Here is a 25,926-nt window from a genome sequence, read left to right as displayed (position 1 = left end):
GGTTTTGGATTATTTACCTTATTAAATTACTATAATAAGTGTTACCACATGTGGTATATGGCCTAATATAAAGACAATTACCAGATATAAGGATAATGTGCAAAAAGTGACAATTACACTCTAACAATTTGACATACTAGCTATTATTTTCATATTCCTTATATAACCTTGTTCTGTTTGTTCTGATCTTCTCTATGAACAGAGCAGAAAATATGCCATAGCAATCCTTTCGGTGATAACATCGTAATTGGGGGTTAAAGACAAGGGGAAGTAATTATTTTTTCACAGACAGAAGCACTAGCTCTTTTCAGGTGTTGTTCTTTGTGAGGTGAGAAAGGAATATATTTGAAGTTTAAGATAGTTTAGGGAGCTGTACCTATCGGGACTGTTAACCTCACACCAAACAGCAAGTGTGTTTCATTAAAATGCATAATGCATAAAGTGCAATCATTGCATGCCATTGATCAGCACTTGAATAAATTGAGTTGAAATTCTATTAACATAACCAGTTAAGCATAAAGTGAGATGAATATTTAACAATAGTGCAATATTGCATATATAAACCCATTTGCCTCCTCGAGTGGCTATTGACTATTTTAACGACTCGAACAGACTAAACTGCGTATATGCGTCTGAGCGATACGCGTTCTCAATTACCGCTTAATAAACATTGGGGCAATATTATCTTGGATCCCCTCCACAGACATAAGTGCTTCTTTTATATGGAATCATTAAATGAGCCACGATCAAAAGAACCACCAGCGTTTTTCATCACAACCCCATGTAAGAGTCCAGAGATCTAGTTGTTTCCAGCCCGTTTTACAGCGTATTTGCTGAGCGTACAATTTGTCACTATGAAATGTGCGGTGAGGTATACTTGGCGGCTCCTTGTTTGTGGCGCCTGTCTCCGCTCGCTCTTTGTCTGTGGGCCAGCCTGACTGCCTGCTTCTCCCCTGTGGCTACCCGGCGCTCTCCTCTCCTCACCACAAAGCATTTGCATGTACTCGCATTTAAAGCAATTAGGCCCTAACCTGTCAGCCTGACAGGTGGCCTCCATCTCACTAAATGCACCTTTAATGTTTGTGTCTGAGTTAAGTCTTTGCAGGCCCAAGTTGACAAACCGTTGAGTTTCTGTATTGTGAATAATTAGGCCAATTATTTCGAGCGGATAGTGATTAAACATATGCGTATTGCTGATTCAATCCGGCAGGGGTCTGTCACTCTCTTCCACACGGGCCACTCGCTGACCCAAATTACGACAGAAATCCCTCCCCCTGCTCCCCATCAACTTCCACCACAATGGCAGGAGAGTCAGCTAGCGTACACTGCCTTAATAAAACAGTAATGATAATGACTATTGGTACTGCGGCGCTCAGCTCCACGACATCAGGCCGAGGGAGTCGTGTTTTATAGGACGGCTAGTCACAGCCGACAGCCTGATTTATCCAGAGTTTCATTTAATACCTCTATTTAGCAGATAACACTAATTTCTTTAGTGTTATGGGGTTTCCGCTGATTGTTTTTTCCGTGCGTGAGGTGTTTTGGTGGATGCCGCATTGAGACTGGTTGAAAATGATTAGGTTAAGCAGCATTAGTTTGTCTAAAGAGTCTTAGGTCTACTGAATTATTATTGCTGTTGGTCACACATCATTTCATGAACATAATGCTCTCCTAGATTAAGCCATGTCGTATTTTACAAAAAAACACAGCATGGATAATCTTCTCAGCTCTTCGTTGTCTTTGCCTGTGTCTCTTGTAAGCGCACATCGAAAACGTTCGATTCTTTGACGTGTTACATCCCCATGCCCAGCTAGGGTCAACGAGAGCTTTGAGCAAACCATCTGTCTAGAAACGTGTCAGGAGCTGACCTGAATTCAGCCTAAGTCAATGAAGGTCTTTGTTGTCATATCGAGCTTCCTCATGGAAAAAAAAGCAGTTGTTTTCGCACCCATCTCCATTTGTTAACCCCATGCAAATGGGAACGAAAATAACGCCGGTTGATGCATGCAAAAATGCTGTCACGGTAGAAATATTGACAGTTTGTTTTGCCTGTAGCTACATTTGCATCTGACGTTAATCATCGCTCGCAGGTGAGCCTCGATGTGATGTCTATTATTATGGCCGAGTTGTGGCATCAACCGATGGTCTAAACAACAGATTGCAGGAGTTGGGGAGTTGATAAGATATTACATGCCATTTTTTAAAGGGACTCCCACGCAGCACTGCAAGGCAACTAATGCTGCCTCTCACAGCAACACAGAGAAAGCAGGAGAGGGAGCTATCAAATGTGACTGTCAGTCAGACTCTGGGGAATCACTTCCCCATTCATGACCATGAAAAGGTTGCCAGTACAATGTTTCTTAGCAAGTAAAAAAGCATCTGTTTTTACATTTTTCACTTCATGTCAACCTTTTGCCTCCTCACTGCAGGCTAAACGCAAAACAAAATGTGCTAAGCTCCTTTAGCATGGAGAGAATAGAGAGAGAAACCAACGCTTTGTGTATCTTCATCTTTGTGTTCTAGTAGGAGGGGAAAAAAGAAGAAAAGCTCCTTTTGAACCTACTTTTTCCCAACACATGTAGGGAAACATGGAGACGTTGTAGCTTTTTACTGCACAGACGCTTTGAAACAGCGAGTTCTGCCTTTGCCTGATGTGCTATGTGGGCGACACCAATGCAGACTCATTTATTAGACGGCTGTAATTAATGTGTTTGTTGATTCCACTAAAAAATTATAAGAACGCCTTTGTTGTAATTCTCACGCAGTTCAAGAGCACAATAACCGGATTGTGTTCTTTATTTGTGAAAATATGTTTTCTCCTGTGTGTTAAATCACCAAGCATATGATGTTGGACAGTGTGGGAGTGTCATTGGGAGATGGGGGCAGAACTCCCTTAGAAACCCCAAGAGTTTGTGTCATCTTAGTTAGATCAGGCCCGTTTACAATCAACTATTATCTGCAGTTTGTCATATGGCAGGTGTGGGATCTTCTCAATGCGGACGTAATGAGGACATGTGAAACAATGTTTGAGGAGGAATACATTTACATACTTTTGAATATTTCCGTAGTCTTCTAAAGTTTCTGCCAAATGTCATATTAGACTCGACATCTCGACTGGGGAACAGATAACAGATTTAAAAATACACATACATGAGATATAGCCTATATACTGTATATACGCATACCGTTCAAACATTTGGGAGAATTTAATTTTTATTTAAAAAAAAAAAAAAAAAAAATGGGGAAAGTAAAATTTTTCTCCGAGTACATTTTTAACAGCTCTGAGCACAGCATTAAGGTAATTACAACATGGCGTGAAGTCAGCTTATGCATACTTTTCCAGAAAATTCTTCATATGGATAAAGGCATCCACATATCGCTGCAGCTGAATAATATGCAGATAGAGACATTTTAACTGAAATGGAAAGAATAAACACAGTTGCGATTGAATATGGATCTGTGTTCTTCAAGCCATTTCAGGTATTTTCTTAAGGATAATTAGCCTGGTTAAAACCAGACCATTCTCAGTAGTAACTGAGTTATGGTCTGGCAAAGCTCCATAGACAAATCATTTCCAAAGGGGCGTCACCAACGGACGTCGCTCAAATGCCTCTGGGCGCAGTTGGATAGACCTAAAACCAATCAGAGCGATCGGCATCGTGTAAAGCCATATGCTGCGTCCCAATTTGCCTAAGTTACACTACGCCATAAAAGTATGTACTCTTTTTGTGAAGAAAAGGTATTTACTTTTGAATGTGTAGCAAAAAAGTAGGCAAGCTTTGGGACATACTACTTCGTCATCTGTCTGGGTTTTCCCAGGCTAAAGGATAATGTAAATTTTAATGCAATTCTAATCAACATAGCCTTTATAACTGTATATAATATAATATTATAAAACAATGCAATTTCTGCTTCATTCTGTGATAAGAAGCCACACCAGTTCACAGAAGGAACACTCAGCTGACACTTATTCACATAAATTGTCATACTTTTGACACTGCATTGATCTAAAACCGGTAAGCATTTTAGTCTCCTCTAAATAAATCACATGTCATGGTCTTAAAAATATATTTGATCAGTTTTGTTTATCAGTATCAGGTAGCATACTGTATACGTGTGACTGTTACTTAAACTATATAAATAAATCAAGTAAAAATGAATTTGACTGATAGGATAATTTTATTATTGTTATTATTTAAATCATATATATATATGTATGTATATATATATATATATATATATGTATATATATATATATATATATATATATATATATATATATATATATATATATATATATATATGTATATATATATATATATATATATATATATATATATATATATAGCATGTTAATTCATACATTTACAAATTGAATGCACCTCTTACCTATTATTATATAATATGCAGTATTTTTATTTTAGCATATTTTTTATTAAGACCTATTCAAAAACTGTATGTTGTGTAGCTTTATTAGTAACTACTTTTGTACATCATTTACCAGATGCTTTTATCCAAAGTGGTTCACAATTGAGAAATAATATAACAAAAGCAATTCATCCTAGAGGTAGAGAAACATGAGGTAAGCAAACATGATGCCTGGATATTATTTATTCATAATCACTTTCTTTTCGAACCATTAGTCAACAAATCTTCAGTAAACATGGCAGGTGTCATAATGGTGGTAAACACTCTGTACAGATTATACGGGTGGGGGGCAATGTTATGAGAGGGTGGTGGGGTTTGAGATGTCTTTAGTGGCTGAGGTCAGAATCTTAATGTTATTTATTTACAGATTATATTTTCATGTGTTTCCCTTTTGGCACATATTATGTAAAAAGAGGGAAATTCAGAAGTAATGCAGAAAAATGTTGTATGGTGTTTCGTGTTGTTACATCAGAAAACAATGTGGGAAATATACTAAGGAAGACATACTTATTTTTTCCTCTAGCTTTTGAGAGTTTCCGTAGGGGAGAGCAGGAAGTGTTGTAACATGCGGTGAGTTGTAGCACCATTAGTTTAACCGATTAGAAAAGAGCTACAGGGGTGATATCACAAACATACATGACCGCCGTCCTTCTGATGTGACAGTAAACAATTTGAAAGTCTGTATAGAAATATAAAGGTTTGAGGTAAGACAATATACAGTAACTTTACGATTTGCTATCATGTAAATGAATGTTAAATCACATATGGTCAGGTAAAAACAAAATCAGCAGCTTCAAAATGAGATCCTTTTAAAAGTGTGGGTTCAGAACGTTGTTTTTTTCTTGATAGAAATGAATACAGTGTACTTCTATTCAGCAAGGATGCATTAAATTATTCAGCAAGGATGTATACATTTATCAAAAGTGGTAGTAAATACATTAACAATGTAACAAAAGATTTAGCACAACGCATACTTAATGTTTTTGACATAACATCAATACAAATCTCTTCATTGACCTGTTAAGGTTGTATCATATATAGGAAAATGCTGTTAAATTCTAAAAAACTTTAACATGTATTAGATAAGTGTGGTTATGTTAAGACAATAAAACAAAATTTGTTAAAACACTCCTCATCTCCTTTACACTTTCATCCAGCAGTCTCTCTCTCTCTCTCTCTCTCTCTCTCTCTCTCTCTCTCTAAATCTGCATTTATTTAACCTGACCTCTCTAACTCACCACTTGTTCTCTTGCTGTACGAAGGCACTTTAATCACTAAATAACCTGGAAAGTGCTCTTTTTCTCTACTGTTTTGTGGTTACACGTCTGTTCAAGCATGTAACCTGCTGAACCTTCATATCCGTATATATCACAATTAACAGAATTTCAAATTATTGGGAAACAGTCTGTGGAGGTTTACCTGAATTTGAAAAGAGTGTGATTTGTAATTTAACTTTTGTGGGAGTTTCTTCCACTGTTATTCATTTCAAGAAAAAATATGCTGCTTCCATAAATGACAAATTTGAGAGATTTTAACAGATTGCTTCCAACAACACACTGGGTAAGCTTCATCATTTAACTGTGTGGCAAATTTATTCATGAAACACAATTCCATTTATAATATGAGACTCAATTACAAGGAGATATTTCTTGTGTAGCTTCTTGTGAAACATGCTTTTTCTATATGATCAGTATTGCAAGCATTATTACACAGCTCAGGCGATGTCAATAGTATGACCCATATTAGGGGTGATAGACATTGTACTATATACTATTATATACTATTATATAATATAAATATACACTAATTGTACCACTAATTGTTTCATGAGCTGTGGAAATGTGTGTAAAATAAGGCTGCTAAATACATATAGACCCCCAACCTTTTCTTTTTGACATCCATCAGGGGGATTTACGCTTTAATTAATAGGGTCAGACCCCCCTCCCTCCCTCCTTCGCCCCAAACTGCCCCATTAACTGCACCCAGGCATCAGGTTTGGTACAGCTAAACACATTACATGCATGAATCTGTCCTCATCATCAAATACTATGTACACTGTAAAAAATTCAACCGTGATTTTTACGGTAAAAAAAGGCAGCTGTGGTTGCCAGAACTTTACCGTCAAAAATACGGTAGCAACGTTATTGGTTTTACAGACTTAACTTAAAATTTACAGTAATAAACCGTATTTTATTATCTGATATAGTGTGAATTTACCGTCCTATTGAAGGGGTAAATTTAAAATTTACAGTAATAAACCGTATTTTATTATCTGATATAATGTGAATTTACCGTTCAATCTGTTTTGTACCATTGCAATACCACCAATCACAGCAGTGATGAGAGTCACATGATCAATCAAAGCTCATCACAAGCAGCTCTTCCACAAGAAAGTTAATACTAATATATAGAAGCTGCACAGTGTCATTCACACAAACATTAAACACCATCACGGTAACACACATGAAATTAAAATTTGCAATAAACATTAATTTAACAACATTAAATGTAACATAAAACCCTAATGTACATAACTGATTAGAAAAAAGCTAAGAAAACTACGAAGAAACATAGTTATTTCAACAAAAATACATCAAATGTGAAGTGTCACACAGGGAATTGTGGGAATGACAATTTACGGTTTTTCACTGTAAATTATACAATGAGTTGTTCTTTTTCACTTTCAAAAACTGTAAATTTAACGGTATTTAAAATTACATTAAATGTACCATTAGATCTATCACAGTTATTTGCCGTATATAGTACGGAAACTTTCTGTTAACCAATTAACAGTTTTTCACTGTAGCATTTTTACAGTCTTTTACCGTTAAAATTACGATCATCTATAGATGTCATGACACATAAAGCATTTTCTTAGTTGTCCCAAAACCCATCGATCATATAGCTAAACAAACACTCTCTGTGAATGATATTAAACATGCATTACAAAAGCTAATTAGAATTGCTTGATTTTAAGCTTATAGGCAGAAGCTCTATTCTGAGGTAGGGAAGCGTATCCCCAGTTTCAGCATGTCAGACTGTGGCGTACTGTTGCTCAGTGAGCTCTTTGTATTCCTTGTAAGTAGACAGCCGTTTGACAGTTTGTTTCAAAGAATGTTTCAAAATGTTTCAATACCTAAGGGGAGGTGTGCAAGGAAGGAGAAATCACAGAGGCAATTCAGTTATGCAAATCACATCACACTGTTTTCATTAATCCCACCTGAACATTGCAAACTGTCTGTGCAGAACCCGCAGAGAGAAAAAGAAAGAAAGAAAAAAAAAACTTTTTCAATCTATCTATCTATCTATCTATCTATCTATCTATCTATCTATCTATCTATCTATCTATCTATCTATCTATCTATCTATCTATCTATCTATCTATCTATCTATCTATCTATCTATCTATCTATCTATCTATCTATGTCTTAATGTGATAAAATTATGACAGAGGGAGTTATGTGACATTTTGATGGGCTCTGTGTTAATAAAAATACCTGACAGACTTTGATTGTTGTAGGAGGTATTTTATAGATATTATATATATTTGGACATGGAAATGGTATCACATATGAACGGTTCAAGTTTAATTGCCTTGATTCACTAGGATTATAATGTAAAGGGGTCCTATTGTGTCCTTTTAGGAAGTCTTGATATTGTTTTTGGGGTGTACTAGAATATGTTTTCATGCTTGAAAAACAATCTTTTTTTTCACGTTTTACATTATTACAGCTCCTCTCTCCCCAGTCTTTTTCAATGAAGCCCCTCATTCCAAAATACGAAATGTGCCGTGATTAGTTAGATGGCCCAGTGTGTTGTGATTGGCAGCGTGTGTTCGGGAAATTTCCCACCCCACATAACCGCAAGCTCTGCTCAGATGTACATATTAACGATGGCATCAATTTTAAACCAAATCGAGCACGATTCAGACCCTGACAATGTTAACGAACAAGAGGATCATGCTGAACGGATTTCAAGCACAGACTTTGCAAGCACAGCTTTCACAGGACGTTTCAGAGTGGTATGTTTTTTTTTTTCTTTCTTATAGATACAATGTTATCCACCATTTAATCATATTTGTCAGAAAACTATGGTAATACAAACAGTAATCAATCAGAAAATCATGGATAATTTTCCTAAGGGGCGGTAAACAGTCTTACAGCAAGAGCTTACAAAAGCTACAGTAAACACAACATCAGTTCTATAATTTTAGTTAACAGGCTAGCGGAGGCAAAGCTTTGCCCTTCGTCTAAACCATAGCAACTACATAAAATGTATAATTGGAACTGAAAACACAACTACAAATAATCAGACAAAATGGGAATGGGTACATCTTTCAGGTGAAGCTTTTGTGCGTATATAGCCTGCATTGTTCTCTCTTCTGGAAGATGTTCTCCGTAAAATGTGCAGAGCACAGACAAACGTTGAGATTATACTGATCAGGAACAGTGTTAAAAAGTTTAAAAAGTTTGTAAACCTTAGGACAAACTTTTCCAGGATGTAAAAAAACAGAGACAACACTCTTCATCTTCTCTAATGCAGCTCAACCAGGCCTCGCCAACGTTTTTTTTGCGTATTCCATGGGCGGAGATTATTTAAATGACTTCATGAGATCCGGACAAAGTCTGTTGTAGTCCAAACAAGCATTGTATTTCTTAAAAAGTGGATTCTGTTAAAGAAAATATCTCCCTATGGAGTGGACTTTGAGCTTTGCAACCTTGCAGATCTTTTTTATGCTCAAACAGCAACATTACACACTAAATCAAGTTGAAAAAGTGAAAAAGCATAATAGGACCCCTTTAAATTTATAATTTATAAATTATGAAGAGCATACTCTTCATACAGACCAACATGCTTCAATTCACAAGTTTTGGGTCAGTAAGATTTATTTATTTATTGAGGGAGTTAATATATATATACTGTACATCAAAATTGACATGCAGGTAAAAAACTTTCTATTAATCAAAAAACCTTGAAAAAAATATGTATTATGGTTTACACAAAAATATTAAGCCGGACAACTATTTTAAATTGATAATAATAATTATAAATGTTTCTTGAGTATCAAATAAGTATATTTGCATGATTTCTGAAGGATCATGTGACATGACTGGTGTAATGATACTGAACATTTAGCTTTGCCATCTTTACATTTTAAAATATATGAAAATAGAAAACAGTTTAAATTGTAATAATATTTCACAATATTACTTTTTACTGTATTTTTGATTGTAGCATAAGATAATTATTTTAAAAACTAATTTAAAAATCAAATATTTTAAATATAGAATTTATTTGCACTAACATATAATCCTCATAATCCATATATATATATATATATATATATATATATATATATATATATATATATATATATATATATATATATATATATATATATATATATATATCCTTTTGAAGTTAAAGCATCGTTTTATCTTTCTCTAATTAATTATTGCATCAAATGCATTCTCACCATTCTGAAATGCCTCTCCACTCACTGTTCTGCTGATGTCTTATTTATTTATTTATTTGTCACTCAATATTTCCCTTTGAAGAGTCAACCGCGGGATCAAGTTGTAAAAATATTCCAGCCAAATCCCATAAAATACTCTATAAACAGGAGAACTGAGGGAATATGTCATGCTAAAAGCATAATTGGCATTATACATTCTGTTTAAAATCTACATCAGGGATGTCCTCATTAAGCCTCTGGCCCGTGCCTTGCCGGAGAAATAAAAGTGATTGCGTTAATTACATCAGCGAGGATGAGGATGATGATGATGATGAGGATGAGGAGGAGGCACTTCTGGCTACAGGTGGCTCTGATTAAGTTTAATCTGGCAGCCCTCCTCTTGCTATCTCTTCTCCAGGCTCTGTGCCTCTAGGTGCAAAGGCTCGGAGGCAGCCTTCCCATAATGAGCTCCTCAGCTACACACTGGATACCCTGGAGTACAGTCCCCACAGAGCCATAATGAGCACTCCAGTGCAGCACTCTGTACTCGCAGCCAAGGGCTCCAAGCCTTCCTCCCCGTAGACAATGGCACACGGGTGGGCATGGCTTGTTCGCCATTCTCCTCTCAGTCTTTCCCCAGGGTGCTTGTATGGAAGGTGGGAGGGGTGGCCTGGAGCCTGCAGTTGGCAGCGGTTGCCTCGCAGGGAGAGGCGCTCGTCTTGGCCCGCCGACAGCCCTCCTTCACATCCAGCGCTCATGTGGGGTAGCGAGTGTGAAAAAGCGAGACAGAGAGGCAGCGAGCGGAAGGCATCTTCTGGATGGACTTGGAATCACTGCATCAGTGGTGTGGGAAAACTACTTCCCAGACAGTGTTTAATAGACTGACTGGAATCACGAGACACCCACTTTCCTAGCATTTGTGATGCGTTCGCTCTTAGTCTTTTGATTATCTTGGTTATTTAAATGGATTTGCATAACAATCAGCTAGATTTTATTAGCCGGCGAGATGCAGAAAACAATCAGTGCACCGCAGTGTTGATGCAAGACTCTTAATTACAATGTTGAATAATGTCAAGCAAATGAATCAAGCCAAGCACCTCTCACATCAGCTTTCATCAGGATGGAGAGATACAGGAAGCGTGCTCATTACGCTTGCAGAGTGTGTGGGTCGTCGATCAGGGGGCCGAGGTGATGCTGAAGTGCTCTGTAGGTTAGCTTTTCACTGTTCCACAATTACGGATATGGAGGGAAATATGATAATATTGTTTATGTGTTGCGACTGGCAATGGGCACCATTTCTTTCTTTTTTTTTTAATTGCTCTGTATTTTAATGAGCCCACCTCTCTTGATCTTGGATAGACACGGTGTTGGCTAGGACTGTCTTTTCTGAAACAGCTCCATCTGGGAATGAGGATTACATAGTTATTATCTTGGGGGAGGATTAAGGATTTGTGTCTATCACTGGGTGGTGCAGCCAAAGACAAATAAATCTCAACATGCTGTTAATACATAGTCTCTATTGTTCCTTTTGTAATAATCAAGAAAAAAAAAAAAAAATACATGGGGAATGATGGCGTTGAGGGGTTTTGGGGTTTACTGCCGCGTGTCCTGTTTTGGAGGTGGGATTTATCGGAACAATGTTTCATCATCAGAGATAATACACTGGATTCCGCTGTTCTGGAACACTCAAGCTGTTGAGAGATCAGAGAGTAAATTCATTCTCAAAAACCTAGATTGAAAATTGAGAACAGGATACAAGGTTATATTGCTCTGTCGCTGTTATGTTTTGAATATACACGGTTTTATATGGCACGACAGATGCCTTGTTTGAGTGCAACCTAAATCCTAAATCATACTTCAATACATTATTCTGTATGGCAGATTTTCTTGCACAAAACTATGACACTATGACAGGGTCAGAAATGAATGGGGGCAATAGGTAAAATGTACTTTTAACATTTACATTTACAACTTTATTTGCCTCGGGCTGTCAATAGATTAAAATTTGTGATTGCAATTAATCACACCATTTTTGTGTGAATAATCGCAATTAATAGTATACTTATCGTGAAATTAAGCATGCATATATCTTGTTTAACACATCCATTTTGTCATCATTTGCTATATCCAGCAAAGTAAACCTTCAGATTGAATGGTGATTCTCACAAAACTGTATTTTCTGCAAGCTAGGTAAATGTATTGACTCCAAATAACCAAATGGAAGAGCAGTGGGATGTTTTGATGTTCCGTTCAGTCTGTATTTCACACAGGGCTCACTCTTCAGAAACAACCACAGAATATGACAGAGCTTGTGTTTTAAACTGAAATGCATTACACATTCATGTAGCTCAAACAGTACAGCATGGCATTAGCAACAATGGGGTCATGGGTTCGATTCCCATGGACATGCATGAACTGATGAAATGTACATTTGAATTCAATGTAAGGTACCTTTAGCAATATTTGACATTTTAAATTGTTAACATGAATCAATATAAAAGTTTGCCCTCAAACATGTCAAATATCGTCTAAAAACACTTGGACCATGAACGCCCCTGGCCACAAGTAACCTTTGGTAGAGCAGCAACCTGATTTGATCCTTTGTGTTTTATGGAAAACCAAAGCTCACAAAGCCTACTCTTATCCTCATCTAAACCCATTAGTTCATCACGCTCAGCAAGTGGCGATACAAGTACCACACCTGTTACTGCAGGCTGACCGGCGCTTGTTTGTAAGTGCGATGTATGTTGAAAGCATTGACATGTGTAAGTGTTGAAAGCCCTGTTACTAACCGAGCACACGGTCTGATTTGATAGCCCTGAGTAGAGCTGTAGGATTAAGGGGAGCATGCTGTTCGAATTGGTTTAATCATCATGAAGGACGTAGCCATAAATGGAGACGACGTGACATTGTCTTTTCAAACAGCCTCTTTATTAGTGCTGGAGGATGCTGTAATCTAGAGAGCTAAAGCCTGCCAGCGGTTCCTTTTTGAACGGCTTACCTTTGTGCCGCGCACAATCGCCGCTGCACGTTTGGTCCATCCTTAGAGCCCACGCCATCACAACAGCCATTTAGTTTTGTGCAGACAAAAAGAAAATGAGAAAGAAATGAGTGGCAGGAGAGACAAAATATGTTTGCAAGACATTGTGGGTTATTCAATGTAATTCCTGTAGACATGGAGCATTTCAAATCATATATAAAAATGCCCCTATTATGCTATTTTAAAGGTTCCTAATTTTGTTTTGGAGGTCTCCTACAATAGGTTTACATACATCCATGTAAAAAAATAAACAAAAATAAACTCTCTAAACCCCTCACTTTCGAGAGCCTATTCTGGCCTAGTCCGCTGTGATTGGTGCACAGTAGTAGTGCACACTATTACCATATCTGAATTTCAGCCCGGCTTCCTCAGTGGTTGATACACAGTGATACGAACAGGAACGATGGCATCCGTTTTTCCGAATCAATTCCAGCGTGAGTCCTCATCTTTTTGGCCCTGTTTACACCTGGTATTAAGATGCATTTTGATCGATCGGATCACAAGTGAACGGATGAGACACATATCCACAACCACATGCGTTTCCACTACGAAAGCAATCCGGTCAAATGCGTTTTCGATTACCTCTGCAAGAGGTCAAAAGTGGACAAGCTCAAAACGTGTATTTAGCGTCGTCCACTTGTGATCCGATCGACCAAAACACATCTTAATACCAGGTGGAAACAGGGCCTTTGAAGTGCATCCAAAGTGGATTTGCAGCACTGAAAATAGCATCTTCTCGACATGTTGACAATACTGGATGTTAACCAAACTCTTCCAGGCCCCAGCTACAACTACAGTGTAAAGGGTGGGTCAAAGTAGATGTTATTCGCAAGCAGCCAATGAAGATCATGGGCATTATGCAAATGTGTAACATTGTTATGTAGGTATGTAACAGAGTGAGACTGGAATTGCTGACAACTCGTTTCAGCAGTTCAGAATCAATCCTTTCTTTTAAAATACTATAACTTTGTTTGTAGTGCACTTTGATCTTTTAAATTTTGGCAGACCTTTTATATTCACAAACAGATATATAACACATTGCATGAAAGGCAATATTCGAAAATGCATAACAGGGGCACTTTAATCAAAAAGCATTGAATTCCTGTCATATTGTCTGAAATATGAACATGCTCTTCAAAAATTCATGCATTTTAGGTTAAAATATCCAGTATTAGAAATAATCAGGTATGCACGGCATTGAAATATTAAGGTCTTTTATAATCGTCCCTGCATTGGTTCAAAAATAGTCTGAGGTCTTAATGATTGGGATTCGTGTTTCTCAACATAAAGATCACTATTTCACATCTACACCAACATTTGGACTGACTGCTATGTAATTGAGTTAACAGGCTGCAATTTGCATATGAGGTTACCAATTTCACTTCAAATTTTTACTTCTCTTTTGTCCCACAATTGAATCTTTCTGACATCCAGTGCCCTAATCTGGCAGCTGTGGTGTTAAATGTCATAGAATTACTGTATTTAGAGACAATACATCAGCCTGCCAACATTTTCTCATACAGTTGCATCTTTATACTGTATGATACAGCGCTTTTTAGCAGATAAAGAAAGGGAATGAGCGCACGGATTCAAAAGAAGGAGAAAAAACAAAGAATTATAGTGTCACCAAGGATCAGTTTGCTTTTAAAATCCGATGTCATTTGTCCCGACATACATACGGCCGCAGTGTTTTTCCTTCTCAATCTTATAAGCCAGCCCGAGTTGCTCCACTGACTGTGGCTTAAGCAACAGATGACTCGATCCAACAATATGCTTATAAACCACTTAGCCTCAAAAACAAAACGAAAAAAAGAAAGAAACCAAAAGCCTCTAAGTGTTGAAGTGCTCACAGTAAGCTTTTTATGAAGCAACACATAAATCCATCATGACTTGCTTTAAAGTCGAAGTTATTAAGGCTGCACGCTAAAGCTGGGTCAATCACGGCACGTTTTGAGTTTCTGTGCCACGTTTTATCCCAAAATCAAAATATTTGTAAAAGACGCAGACAAAAGAAAAGTATTGTTTGTTTCATGAATCTCCAAAGGCTATGAATTATTCAGTGTGACCAAATACCAGTTAACATTTTCAGAAATGAGACACTAAATCACTGCAGAGACTCCACAGCCATTCAGAGAAAGCTGTATCTTGTCACACACATTCTAGTGGATGAGCTCTTTACTGGAGCAAAGGAGAAGTTGGGCAAAGCTGGTTCTTCTGCTCCTCTGCCTCAGAGACGAGGATCAGCAGGCAGAATCCTTTATTTGTCCTAGAGTTGAGTCTGTGGAACACTTGGCCTCGTCCCTCGGTGCTTCCAGGATCAGAGCGGTGCGTGGCCATGGTCTCACTGCTGGCAACACACAAAGCCAGCTTGGAATGACAAATTGGTCTGAGACACCACCAGGCACATGCCAAGAAACACTCGCAGAACACACCGCACCAAATTGGCAATCTGAACTAAGTTTAGACAAGCTGAACACACAAGCACAAATCAAATATCTGCAGGGTTTGTATGTGCACATGACTCTGTACAGGATGTTTGTGCATAATTATGATGCACTTTGTTTTTATGTGCGATTTTACATGAAGCACACATTCATAATGCTTTTATTTTGGATTGGAAGCATTCTCTAAGGAGTCTGAGGGAGGTGGGTCATTTATTCTCTCTTTTGTTTTTTATTCATGATATGGAAAAGCATTTCGGATTCACAGTTTTGTTTTCAAAAATAAGATAGTATTTGTTTTCTAATTAACATATTAAAATCTACCTCAGTACCAATAAAAAAGAAAATAGAGGTTAAGGTTATTTATTAACTTGGTTGCTGTTAACATTTCTGTTATTCTGTTTCCACACTCTTAAGAAAAATGGTAGCAGAACCCATTTTTATTTTTTTTTCTCATTAAAATATAGGCTATATATTCCATTGAAACAAAATCTGCAAAAGGGGACTATCGTTTACCAGAGGTGCAGAAGGTTTTTTTTTTTTTTTTTTTAAGTTCAAGATCTGCATTTGCGGCTTATGAAGGACTTGCAAACACTAGCAGAAAAACACTAAAATTACTATGTCATTACCATGATTTGAAGGGGATATGTACCTTGGACTACAGTAGGTAGTCATCCAGAATGCCTATTACCCCCGCGCCGCGGCAAAGCCACCACGGCAAAATAAAACCAGTACCATTTCAAATTCGTTTGCGAAATGACCACCAGGTGGCGCTAAGGGACATTTTGCAAAACAGTTGCAATTACCGCATTTTTAAACATAAGTGGGGCTAATGTCAATTAACAGTAAGGAAGAAATACTACAACTATGGCAATTTCCAAAAAAGCCTACAACAAACATGAAAAATCAATCATGTGCAGTACATTTCAAATCATCACTATATCATAAGTATATAATAAGTGACTTTTAAAAAAAAAAAGTAATTAAATGAATTTTTCAAGAAAGTGCTGTGTCAAGTGTTTCAGAGATGGTTGTTGTCAATATAACTATTATTAATAATTAATACACTTTATATTTGTTAACTTGTAATGTAGTTTATGTTTCTGTTGTGATATACCTGTTTACAAATTTTATGAATGCATACTCTCATTTCATTAGTTGATTCATTAAAGGGTTAGTTCACCCAAAAATGAAAATTTTGTCATTAATTACTCACCCTCATGTCATTTCAAACCGTAAGACTTAAGGTCCTTGCACACTGAATCCGAAATTTTCGCATGCGTTTTTCCGTATCCGTCATTCTGTGGCTCTAAATTGTCAAAACACCATTCAAACCCTTGTTACGGATGCGGAAAACGCAGAAAATCAAACCCGATTCGAATTTTTTTTTTGACGGACGAAAGTTTCGGAGGCAGTGTACAAGTGTGATTGACATAACGTGAGGTCGTATTTATTTTTTAACGTGCGAAAATTTCGGACGCGAATTTCGGACTCTGTGCAAGGGCCTTTAGAGCTTTCTGTCCCTTTTCTGTCCCATTGACAGCCTACGCAACTACTACTTTCAAGCACCAGAAAGGTAGAAAAGGCATCATTCAAATAATCCATGTGACTCCAGTGGTTTAACCTCAATTTTATGAAGCGTTGTGAGTGCTTTGTTTGCGAAAAAAACATAATTTTACCATTTTATTGACAAAATATTCATTTCCAACGTGCGTCGTGGTGCTCTCATGAACGGTCGTTGGAGAATCATATTTTGTAATTCAAGTGTAAATTATGCTTTTTTTGCGCAAATATAGCACTTGCATAGCTTCATAAAATTGAGGTTAAACCGCTTGAATCAAATGGATTACTTGAATGATGCCTTTTCTACCTTTCTGTGGCTTGAAAGTGGTAGTTGCGTAGGCTGTCAATGGAGGGAAATAAAGCTCTCAGATTTCGTTAAAAAGATCTTCATTTGTGTTCCAAAGATAAACGAATGTCTTACGGGTTTGGAACAACATGAGGGTAGTTAAATGGATAGTTCACCCAAAAATGTTTATTCTGTCATAATTTACTCACCTTGTTCAAAACCTGTATTAGTTTCTTTATTCTGTTGAACACAATGAAGATATTTTAAAGAATGTTGGTCACCAGACAGTTGGCTGTAGCAACTGACTTCCAGTGTAAGACAAATGGCTACCGTCAACTGTCTGGTGACCAACATTCTTCAAAATATCTTCTTTTGTGTTCAGCAGAATAGAGAAACTCATACAGGTTTGGAACAACTTGAGGGTGAGTAAATGATGACAGAATTGTCATTTTTGTGTGAAATATCCCTTTAATTATAAACAAGGACAATGGTCCTTTTTCACATTAATTGGTGTGCATTGTATTTATTAAAATGAGAATAAGACGAATCCTGACGCCATGACATTGTAAAAGCACCTTTGATGCAGCATTTCATTTACACACAGAAACAAAACCTACCTAAAAAAGTAACACCGAACCTCACAGACACAGAGTATTTCCTTCAGGCAATGCAAATGTAGTTAAAATATGTGGATGTTGTTGTGCTGGTGTGTTCTATACTTGATATATTCCAGTGTACATATTTTCCTCCCTTCCAATACTAAAGCTAATTTACCACACAAATCCAGATATAGGCCAGAAACAACAGACATGACTCTTTTCCAACCAATATCTGAATTTATAAATTTAGACTGGATATGAATGACAGGACTTATTTCAGTATATGGCAGGTGGGTACCTCGACTGCCTGGTAGGTTTTTTTATTTTATTTTGCCATTAAAATGATATTTGGTCTCTCTTTGATGGTTTGTGCCTGAAACCACGCTTTATCATGATTTCAGGTGGACCACTCAAATTGAAAGCATCTGTCCCTTGAAGCAGCATCAAATAATTGTTTTGAGTCGTAGTGGATTTTATCCAGAATAGGACTTACTTGTTGAAAATGATCCTGGAGAACAATAAAATGCATTTATTTATTTTTTTTCTCCTCTGGATACGTCTGCAAAAAATGTATGACAGTCTGGTCCGTGGTTATTGAATTCAGGCCCCATATCAGTCACAAACCCAAATTCCCCTTATTTCTTTTGGGGGAGTGGAAGCCCCCAATATGATAAATGTACAGTACGGTCCTTTGATTGTATGGCCGAGGCAGCCGCTAAATTATACTGCTCAGTTTGAGGGCTCCAAGTTGCCTAAGGCTTTTAAATTGCTAATGATCAACTGTGAAGAAGCACTTTGATAGCAGTGCCGGGGGACTTTAAAGCAGATCTACTGTTGTGTGCGAAGCACCCGCTTCACACTGAAAACCCTGTACCATTACTCTTTCAGAAATAGGGGATGTCGAAAATGGAAACAGGAAGAAAAACCCAAGAAAAAAAAGAATAAGAGGCCCAACCCACTCCAAAGGCAGACATGCTGCATGCATAAGTATTACAGCAATAAGGAAGACACATCTGACAACTGCAGCGGGTACTAACTTAGTAGTGTGACTGTTCCATTGTAAACTTGGCCTGTTACACTCTTTATTTTGCATAACTGTCATCACGTTCTCACATTATGTGGTGCCACAGCTGCTAAGATCTATGGACAGAAGCTTTGCGAGATCAAAAACATGGAAGTCACGTGATCAAAAGCATCTGATTATCCATGAACTACAGACTTTTTTTAATCCCTTGGAGAGAAATGTGGGTGTTGTTGTTGCTTCCTCGTGTTTTTCGTTCTTATTCTTTGGTTTGCTTTTTCATATTACAACAACAACAACTAAAAAACGTGTCATAAACAGAGACAACAAAATCAAGAGCATGCGAGGGGTGTGCAACTTATTTAATGCTCAGTGCTCTTGAGTGTCAGCCAGGAAGTAACAAGTACAAAGTCTCCCAGTGTGTGAGGAGAATGTTACTGGGCCAGAGCATCCTCACTGTGTCAGCCTGCCAGAAAAGCCCTGCTCCTTATTTTGCCTTGGGTGAATAGTGCTCTTGTTTGTGAGTTTAAATGGGAGTCGTCTGAGATCGCGGTGAGTCTTCTCCACCTGGTGCGTAGCGGAGAAGACAAGTTAATGTGACGACGTCAGACCTTCTCTTTAAGATTGCTTTTAGGGTGAAAAGTACTTCGGCGCTCGCTCCTGCCAATTCTCAGCCCGAGGCTTTTTATCTCACGAGGGCTGGCTGAGAGAGCGCAACAGAATTATTTGCGGGTTATTTTAGGAGCTGTGTTGCCAGCACCATCAATATCAAACAGAAAACATTACTGCATCGGCAACGACTGATTGGGTCATTTGTTGGTGGCGTTGCATATACACTATACCTGTGAAAAGTTTGGAATTTCTAATGTTTTTGAAGACTGCATTTATTTGATTAAAATTCTGGTTTAATATATATATTCCTATGCTGCCAAAGCTGATTTTTCAGTGTCACATGACCCTTCAGAAATCATTTCCATATGCTGAATTGGTGCGTATTAATAATAAAATAAAAAATCACGATTCATGAATCTAATTATTTGATGTACTGTTTAGAAAATTCAAATGAACAGCATTCATTTGAGTATTTCGTAACATTATAAATGTCTTTGCCGTCACTTTTGATCATTAATGCATCCTTTATGAACAAAAGTATGATTATTATTATTATTATTATTATTATTATTTATATCTTAATACCTTTCTTTAGCACCAATTCGCATATTAGAATAATTTCTGATTTCTAAAGACTGGAGTAATGATGCTGAAAATTCAGCTTTGCCATCATAGGAATAAATTACACTTCAAAATGTATTAACACTTAAATATAAACACAAAAAAATAAAAACACTTCCTTTAAAGGTACACTGTGTTCGAAATTAACTACATTTATATAATAAGTCAATACATCATCAATCCTTCTTCCAAAACATGTTTTTGTCTTACACTGATTCACTATGGTAAACCTATATAAGTGTTTATATTTCAGACCTGACATACTATACATACGTCATTCGTCCATGCGTGTCTTGTCATATCCGTAAATAGAGAAAAGTTGAATCACCCGTTAGAAAAAAAGAGGAGAGTCTGCTGGCAAAAAGACAATCAGAAATTCTCGTTATAAAACGAGAATCAACATTGGCTTGGCTTTTCGGAGATGGCGAGAACATTTTGGAAAGGGACACCAGATGTGACAACAGACAACAGGTGTGTAAAGTATATTATAGAACAGATAAATTGCCATATGCAACTTGCTAACAGAGTTCATTTTAAAGCGTTTTCTATTGTGAAGGGTCATGTCATCATGCTTTTTGTAGCGCTGTGCTGGAACTTTTTTTTTAAGAAATACCATGTTGATTAGTGGGTATAGCTACAGTAACAATTTCAGCTAGTCAGCTTGTGATCCTTTCCCTTTAAACTGATTATATCTCTTAAGCCTAGTAGTTGATATTTTATGAGCAGGAAAACCATATTTATTTGCACAGTCACACATAGCCGAAGCACAACCAAGACAATATTATTCCGCAAAATGCATGCAGTTTTGTTTTTGTTAGAGGGCCACAAGTTAATATAGTGTACCTTTAAATTGTTATAATATTTCACAATATTACAGTTTTTACTGTGTTTTGATTTAAAAAAAGAAAAAGAAAAGAAATGCAGCCTTGGTGAGCATAAGAGACTTTGTTCAACAACATTAAAAGCATCTTATTTATTCCAAACTTTTGACCGGTACTGTACATCTGTCATTTTCTTTAGGTGTCATAATAAATGCACGCACGAGCACGACCAGATTAGATTAGTGTGATGAAATATTCATGCTTGTATTTAAACCCATGCAAAGCAGTAGTAAATGAACATGTTTGCTATGAACTGCTTTGTTTTGCTCAGCTTGAGAATGAAATGTGATTTTTAATGCAGCTAATCCTTTTAAAACACATAGCAGGCTCATTATGGCCTAAGGATACAGTAGTGTCTGTGTGAGAGAGCGTTTTGCGTGGCTGTGCTTCTTAAACTAGCTGTGTGTGTGTGACAAAATTTGCTTTATCTTTGTTGGCAACCGTAAATAAAAAAATATATCATTCCAAATTAAATCTCGACTATTACGTGGCCCACAGCGCTTATGAGCGAAACAGGTTTTAGCTTTTTTATATTGATAAACACAGTCATGCATACCTGGGTCATTTTATGAAAAAAAGTGCCTTTACCATACTATTTTGAAATGGTGATTTTTTTTTTAAAGTAATTGTTTTTTTAATAATTTTGTATAGAAAACGAATGAGTTTTTATGTTCTAATAAACTGCATTGTTCCATTTCAAACTATATTAAACTGTTTTTATAGAAAATGTCATGTTATAAAGTAATGGTTGGCAGTTTATAGACTAATTTAAAGGTTGTGAAACTACAAGTTGCTTTTATTTCAGCAATTAGCATGGTAACAAGACTTACATTTTAAGACCATTGAAGAATAGAGATATTTGTATTAGTTTATACTGTTTACATGAAAAAAAAAATGATGGTAACATATTTTACATACCACCATCATAATACATTATTGAAACTTTTTTTTTTTTTATAATAAATAGAAAATCACCAATGCTCCATTTATTTGATCAAAAATACAGTAAAAACACTAATATTGTGAAATATTATTACAATTCAAAATTGTTACTTTCACACACATTCAAAGCTGAATTTTCAGCACCATTACTCCAGTCTTCAGTGTCACATGATCCTTCAGAAACCATTCTAATATGATGATTTGATGCACAAGATTTTGTCTTTCTTCTTTTCTCAATGTTGAGTTGTGCTGCTCAATACTTTTTTGGAAATATGATACATTTTTGTCAGGATTCTTAGATGAATAGAACATCATCTATTTGAAATAGAATTATTGTTGTCACATAAATGTTACTGTCACTTTTGTCCTCGCTGAATAATAATAATAATAATAATAATAAAAACAAATCTTATTGACCCCAAACTTTTGAAAGGTAGTGTATTATTTGCATTTGCTCATACAGCAAGGCAGATTAAGAGTTGAAATAACAATTATTCATTGTTAAAAAATGGATCTCTATAAATGGGACACACGTAGCACCCAGTTTGTAGAACGATCCACCTGCTGTGCTTATTGTCGTCACAGCATTCAGAGGACCTTGTTTTCCATACGCAGACTGATGCAGCTGTACTGCCAAACTCAGAATCAGTTCACCTGTGCCTCTAACTCATTACAAAGTTCTAATTGAGACTTCTTCCAGCTCTCAAGACCAGTCTAAAAGAAGGGGCTTCACACTGCTCAGCAAATGAGCACACCAGGAGCAAGAAGACTTGGTGTCTTGATGCACTTGTGGGAGGCTGTCGTTTCAAAGAGCACCCTTTTAAAGCGATGGCACATTGAACATCAGTCAGCCTCAACACTGCTGGCAAGGAGATTACGGCTCTTTGCAGCCTACCGCTTGCTCTCTTTCCCCCTCCACTAGCATTTGGAGAGGAAAACGTTCAGCAGAGTGAAGTGAAGAAATCACTTCCATGGCTTGTTTTGGGGAGGAACAGCAAAGAGGTTTAATATTAGCAATTTGGCTTCTCGATAAAAACTAATTTGTCTCTGTACTGTGAAGCAGAGATGTAACACGTAATGAGAAGAGATAATAAATTTGCCTTCAATCTGGCATTTTTCATCATGTTTATTTGACTGCACTTCACAACCTTGACAAAATCACATTTTGCTTTCACAAGTTTACTGGCGCCGCATGAATTATGGAGAGAGCTGTGAAGGAAGGAAGATACCAATAAAGATTTTTTTTTGTAAGAAAGCAACCATTTGAAAACCATTCCCTCCATCCGCACTTATTTTACAGAGTTATCCGCTCTTCACTCTCCAAAATAACAGCAGAGCCCTGACGCCATCAGCTTGTTCCAGCGCAGTTATGTTGCATTTGCATAGCCTAGGCTTTCAGTGCAACATATAATTTCGCCGCACATTACAGAAAGGCCATTCAATCGAACACACTGGGTCAACTCTGCCTCATAATGGTGCCTGTGTACCTGCAAATGAATAAAGCCCCAGTGGCGTGTGTGTCTGTCGTCTATGTCAGATTTTAATGGGATCATATATTATTTAAACATGCAGGACAAGTTAATACACTCCACGTAGCATACCTGTCATATTAAATAATTAACCGTGGCTGAGCAAAACATTAAACAGGAAATAAAGCATTAATACCAATGCAGTTTTTCCAAAGAGATTCCTTTCTCTTCTCTTCAACATGTTTTCAATTCGTAACTGTTGCCTTTATTTAAACAATATCAGGCCAACAAAAGGTGTTGTTCTGGCACAAAGCCAGAGGGTAATTGATATCCAGTTCTACAGCATGGTTTGATATAGCTTTTTATACAAAAGTTCTGTTGAACGATACGCGACTTCCGTTTCAGACACAATTGACACGTTATTTATTATTTTTCTCAACCAATGAAAAAAAAGCCAAGCAATGCACAGAAAAACAGATTGGAACACATACTGCTCTAATCTGCATTTTACAATTACCATAATACAATGAGCAAGTCTGCCACAAAACAGATTCTCTGACTTTAAAAACGAATCTTGATGTTGGCCTTTTAACTGTTTGTATAACTCTGCTTGTCTGTGTTTGCACATTCCAAACTGTCAGTATGTGTCATAGTGTCATACTGTCATTGAATCATTAATTCAACTGATTTGTTCAATCAAACAACTGTTGGTCTTTACGACTGAGTCATCAATCCATTCTCTCAACCTATTCATTCAGCTACACTGATTCATTCTGGAATGAGTCATTGAATAATTCACTCAACTCGTTCAACTGTTATGATGGGGCTTGTTTAGGCGCTGGGTTAGGCTCCAGCATCCCAGCGACAAGCGGTTTGGAAATGTATGGATCGATTTGTTTAAATGCACTGATTAATTCAGGAGAGAGTCATTGAATAATTCACCCGATTCAGTTCACTGATTACTATTAAACACCACTAATGTGTGTTGCTCAGAGATGTGCCGTTTCTGCTTTGTTGTGCTTGGAACTATTTGCTGGTGGAGCAAAGAAGTAACCGGCAATGTGTCTAAAGTTACTAAAGTCTAAAGTGTCTAAATGTGTTTTACTCAGTATTAACATATTGTTTACTTTATTTATAGTAAAATGTTGTATAAAATATAATACTCACAATCAGAATAGCACTGTTGTCCGTGTTTCATGTGCTGCAATTGAGTTCAAATTGTACTGTTCTTAACAGAGCTTAATAGATGTTTTGACTGACCAAACTAGAGCAGACACGGGTCAATGCGAGTGATGCTGACAGCGCCTCTCCTGAATAAACATGTTGTGTCCTCTGAGTTGCCCTTGCAACCAGGAGAATGTGTTCTTTATTAGTCCTCCCTTACTTGAGTTCCTGTGCCAGCTCTGTTCAGATTACAATATCATGTATTGTTTAAAACTAGCTCATTAAAGGACAAACTGTCTCCAGGAGTGTATGAGCCAGGTTGAAGAGGAGAAGAATGATTCCTTAATTGGTCAATTGCGCAAAAAAAAAAGTAAAATTTTATAACCTATGTCTCTTTAGATTTTCATCTTTGCAAGAGTGGCACAAAACTCCTTTCTATTATTTCAGACGCCTAGGGCTGACCATGCAGTGTTTGTCTTTTACCCGGCAGTGTGTGTGCAGTGAGGTTACCATACAGCCGATGCTGACTTCTCTAAGTGCTGATGAAATATAGATGTTGAAGTCTGGACCGCTCAATGTTTCATCTCTCTTGGCGATACCATAAGGAAGCCATTAATAGTGTCAGAGAGCATTAGTTCTACAAAAAGAAGATAACAGGGTGTAAGAGAATGACTGGCAGCACCTGCTTGGAATCAACTAGGCATCCCTCAAGTATTAGGGAAATAAGTTTGTCCCCCGCTGTGCTGGCTCGACCGCTTCGTTTTCCTCATATGCATGCGAGGTCACTTGAAGATGGTCATTTCCCCCTACACTGCCTTTGTCAGTGTGCAGAGGCCCTGCATCATGCATAATCGCAAACAGCAGGACCATCTGTTGTTGCCTTGTTGACTTACCTACGTGCAACCTTTTTAGTGTTGGTTTTCATGTATCAGTCTGATGTAGCACCATATTTACAATATGCTAATTGGTTAACGAAATCCTGTTTGAGAACCTTTGCATATGTTATGAAGCCTGTGCTATGTGCTTGTGTTTTCGGTATTTGGAGTGCAGGAATAGGCATGCATTGAGAAGTTTTGCTGTAGCCATTTGTTGGCTGTATATTCCACCAGCACAGATTGATGACCTTAACCTTTATTCACTCAATTGGCTTTTCCATTTCTTCAGAATAAGTGTACGTAATAGGTCACTTTGTTCTGCCTTATTACGAAACATGCAATTTATAGGAACTGTGCTTGAATGCAACAGTTTTATTCTTACTAAAACAACTAACACAGAGTGATTTGTTTCTCTTCTAGAACCAGAGCCAGACCCCAGATAAAACATTCTCTGTTGTCCCAGCCACGTGCCCTCACAAGGTAAGTCACTGTCTTGCTAATGGTTCTGTTTATTAGAGGCATTGTATTT

General features: G+C 37.1%; 1 protein-coding gene across 3 annotated transcripts in view; it reads left to right on the top strand.

The window, feature by feature from the left end:
* The window catches only part of pcdh11 (protocadherin 11), a 184,357-nt gene that overhangs the window by 51,762 nt on the left and 106,669 nt on the right, over nt 1–25,926 (top strand). For all 3 annotated transcript variants that reach the window (XM_079892527.1, XM_079892525.1, XM_079892526.1), the window contains exon 4: nt 25,818–25,877. In XM_079892527.1, coding sequence (XP_079748653.1) covers nt 25,818–25,877 — 60 coding nt within the window. The remainder of the gene's footprint in view (nt 1–25,817; nt 25,878–25,926) is intronic.

The sequence above is a fragment of the Squalius cephalus genome (genome assembly GCF_949319135.1).
Source record: "Squalius cephalus genome assembly, chromosome: 14".
NCBI lineage: Eukaryota > Metazoa > Chordata > Actinopteri > Cypriniformes > Leuciscidae > Squalius > Squalius cephalus.
Note: the sequence above shows the minus strand (reverse complement) of the source record. Positions and strands in the feature narration are given on the sequence as shown.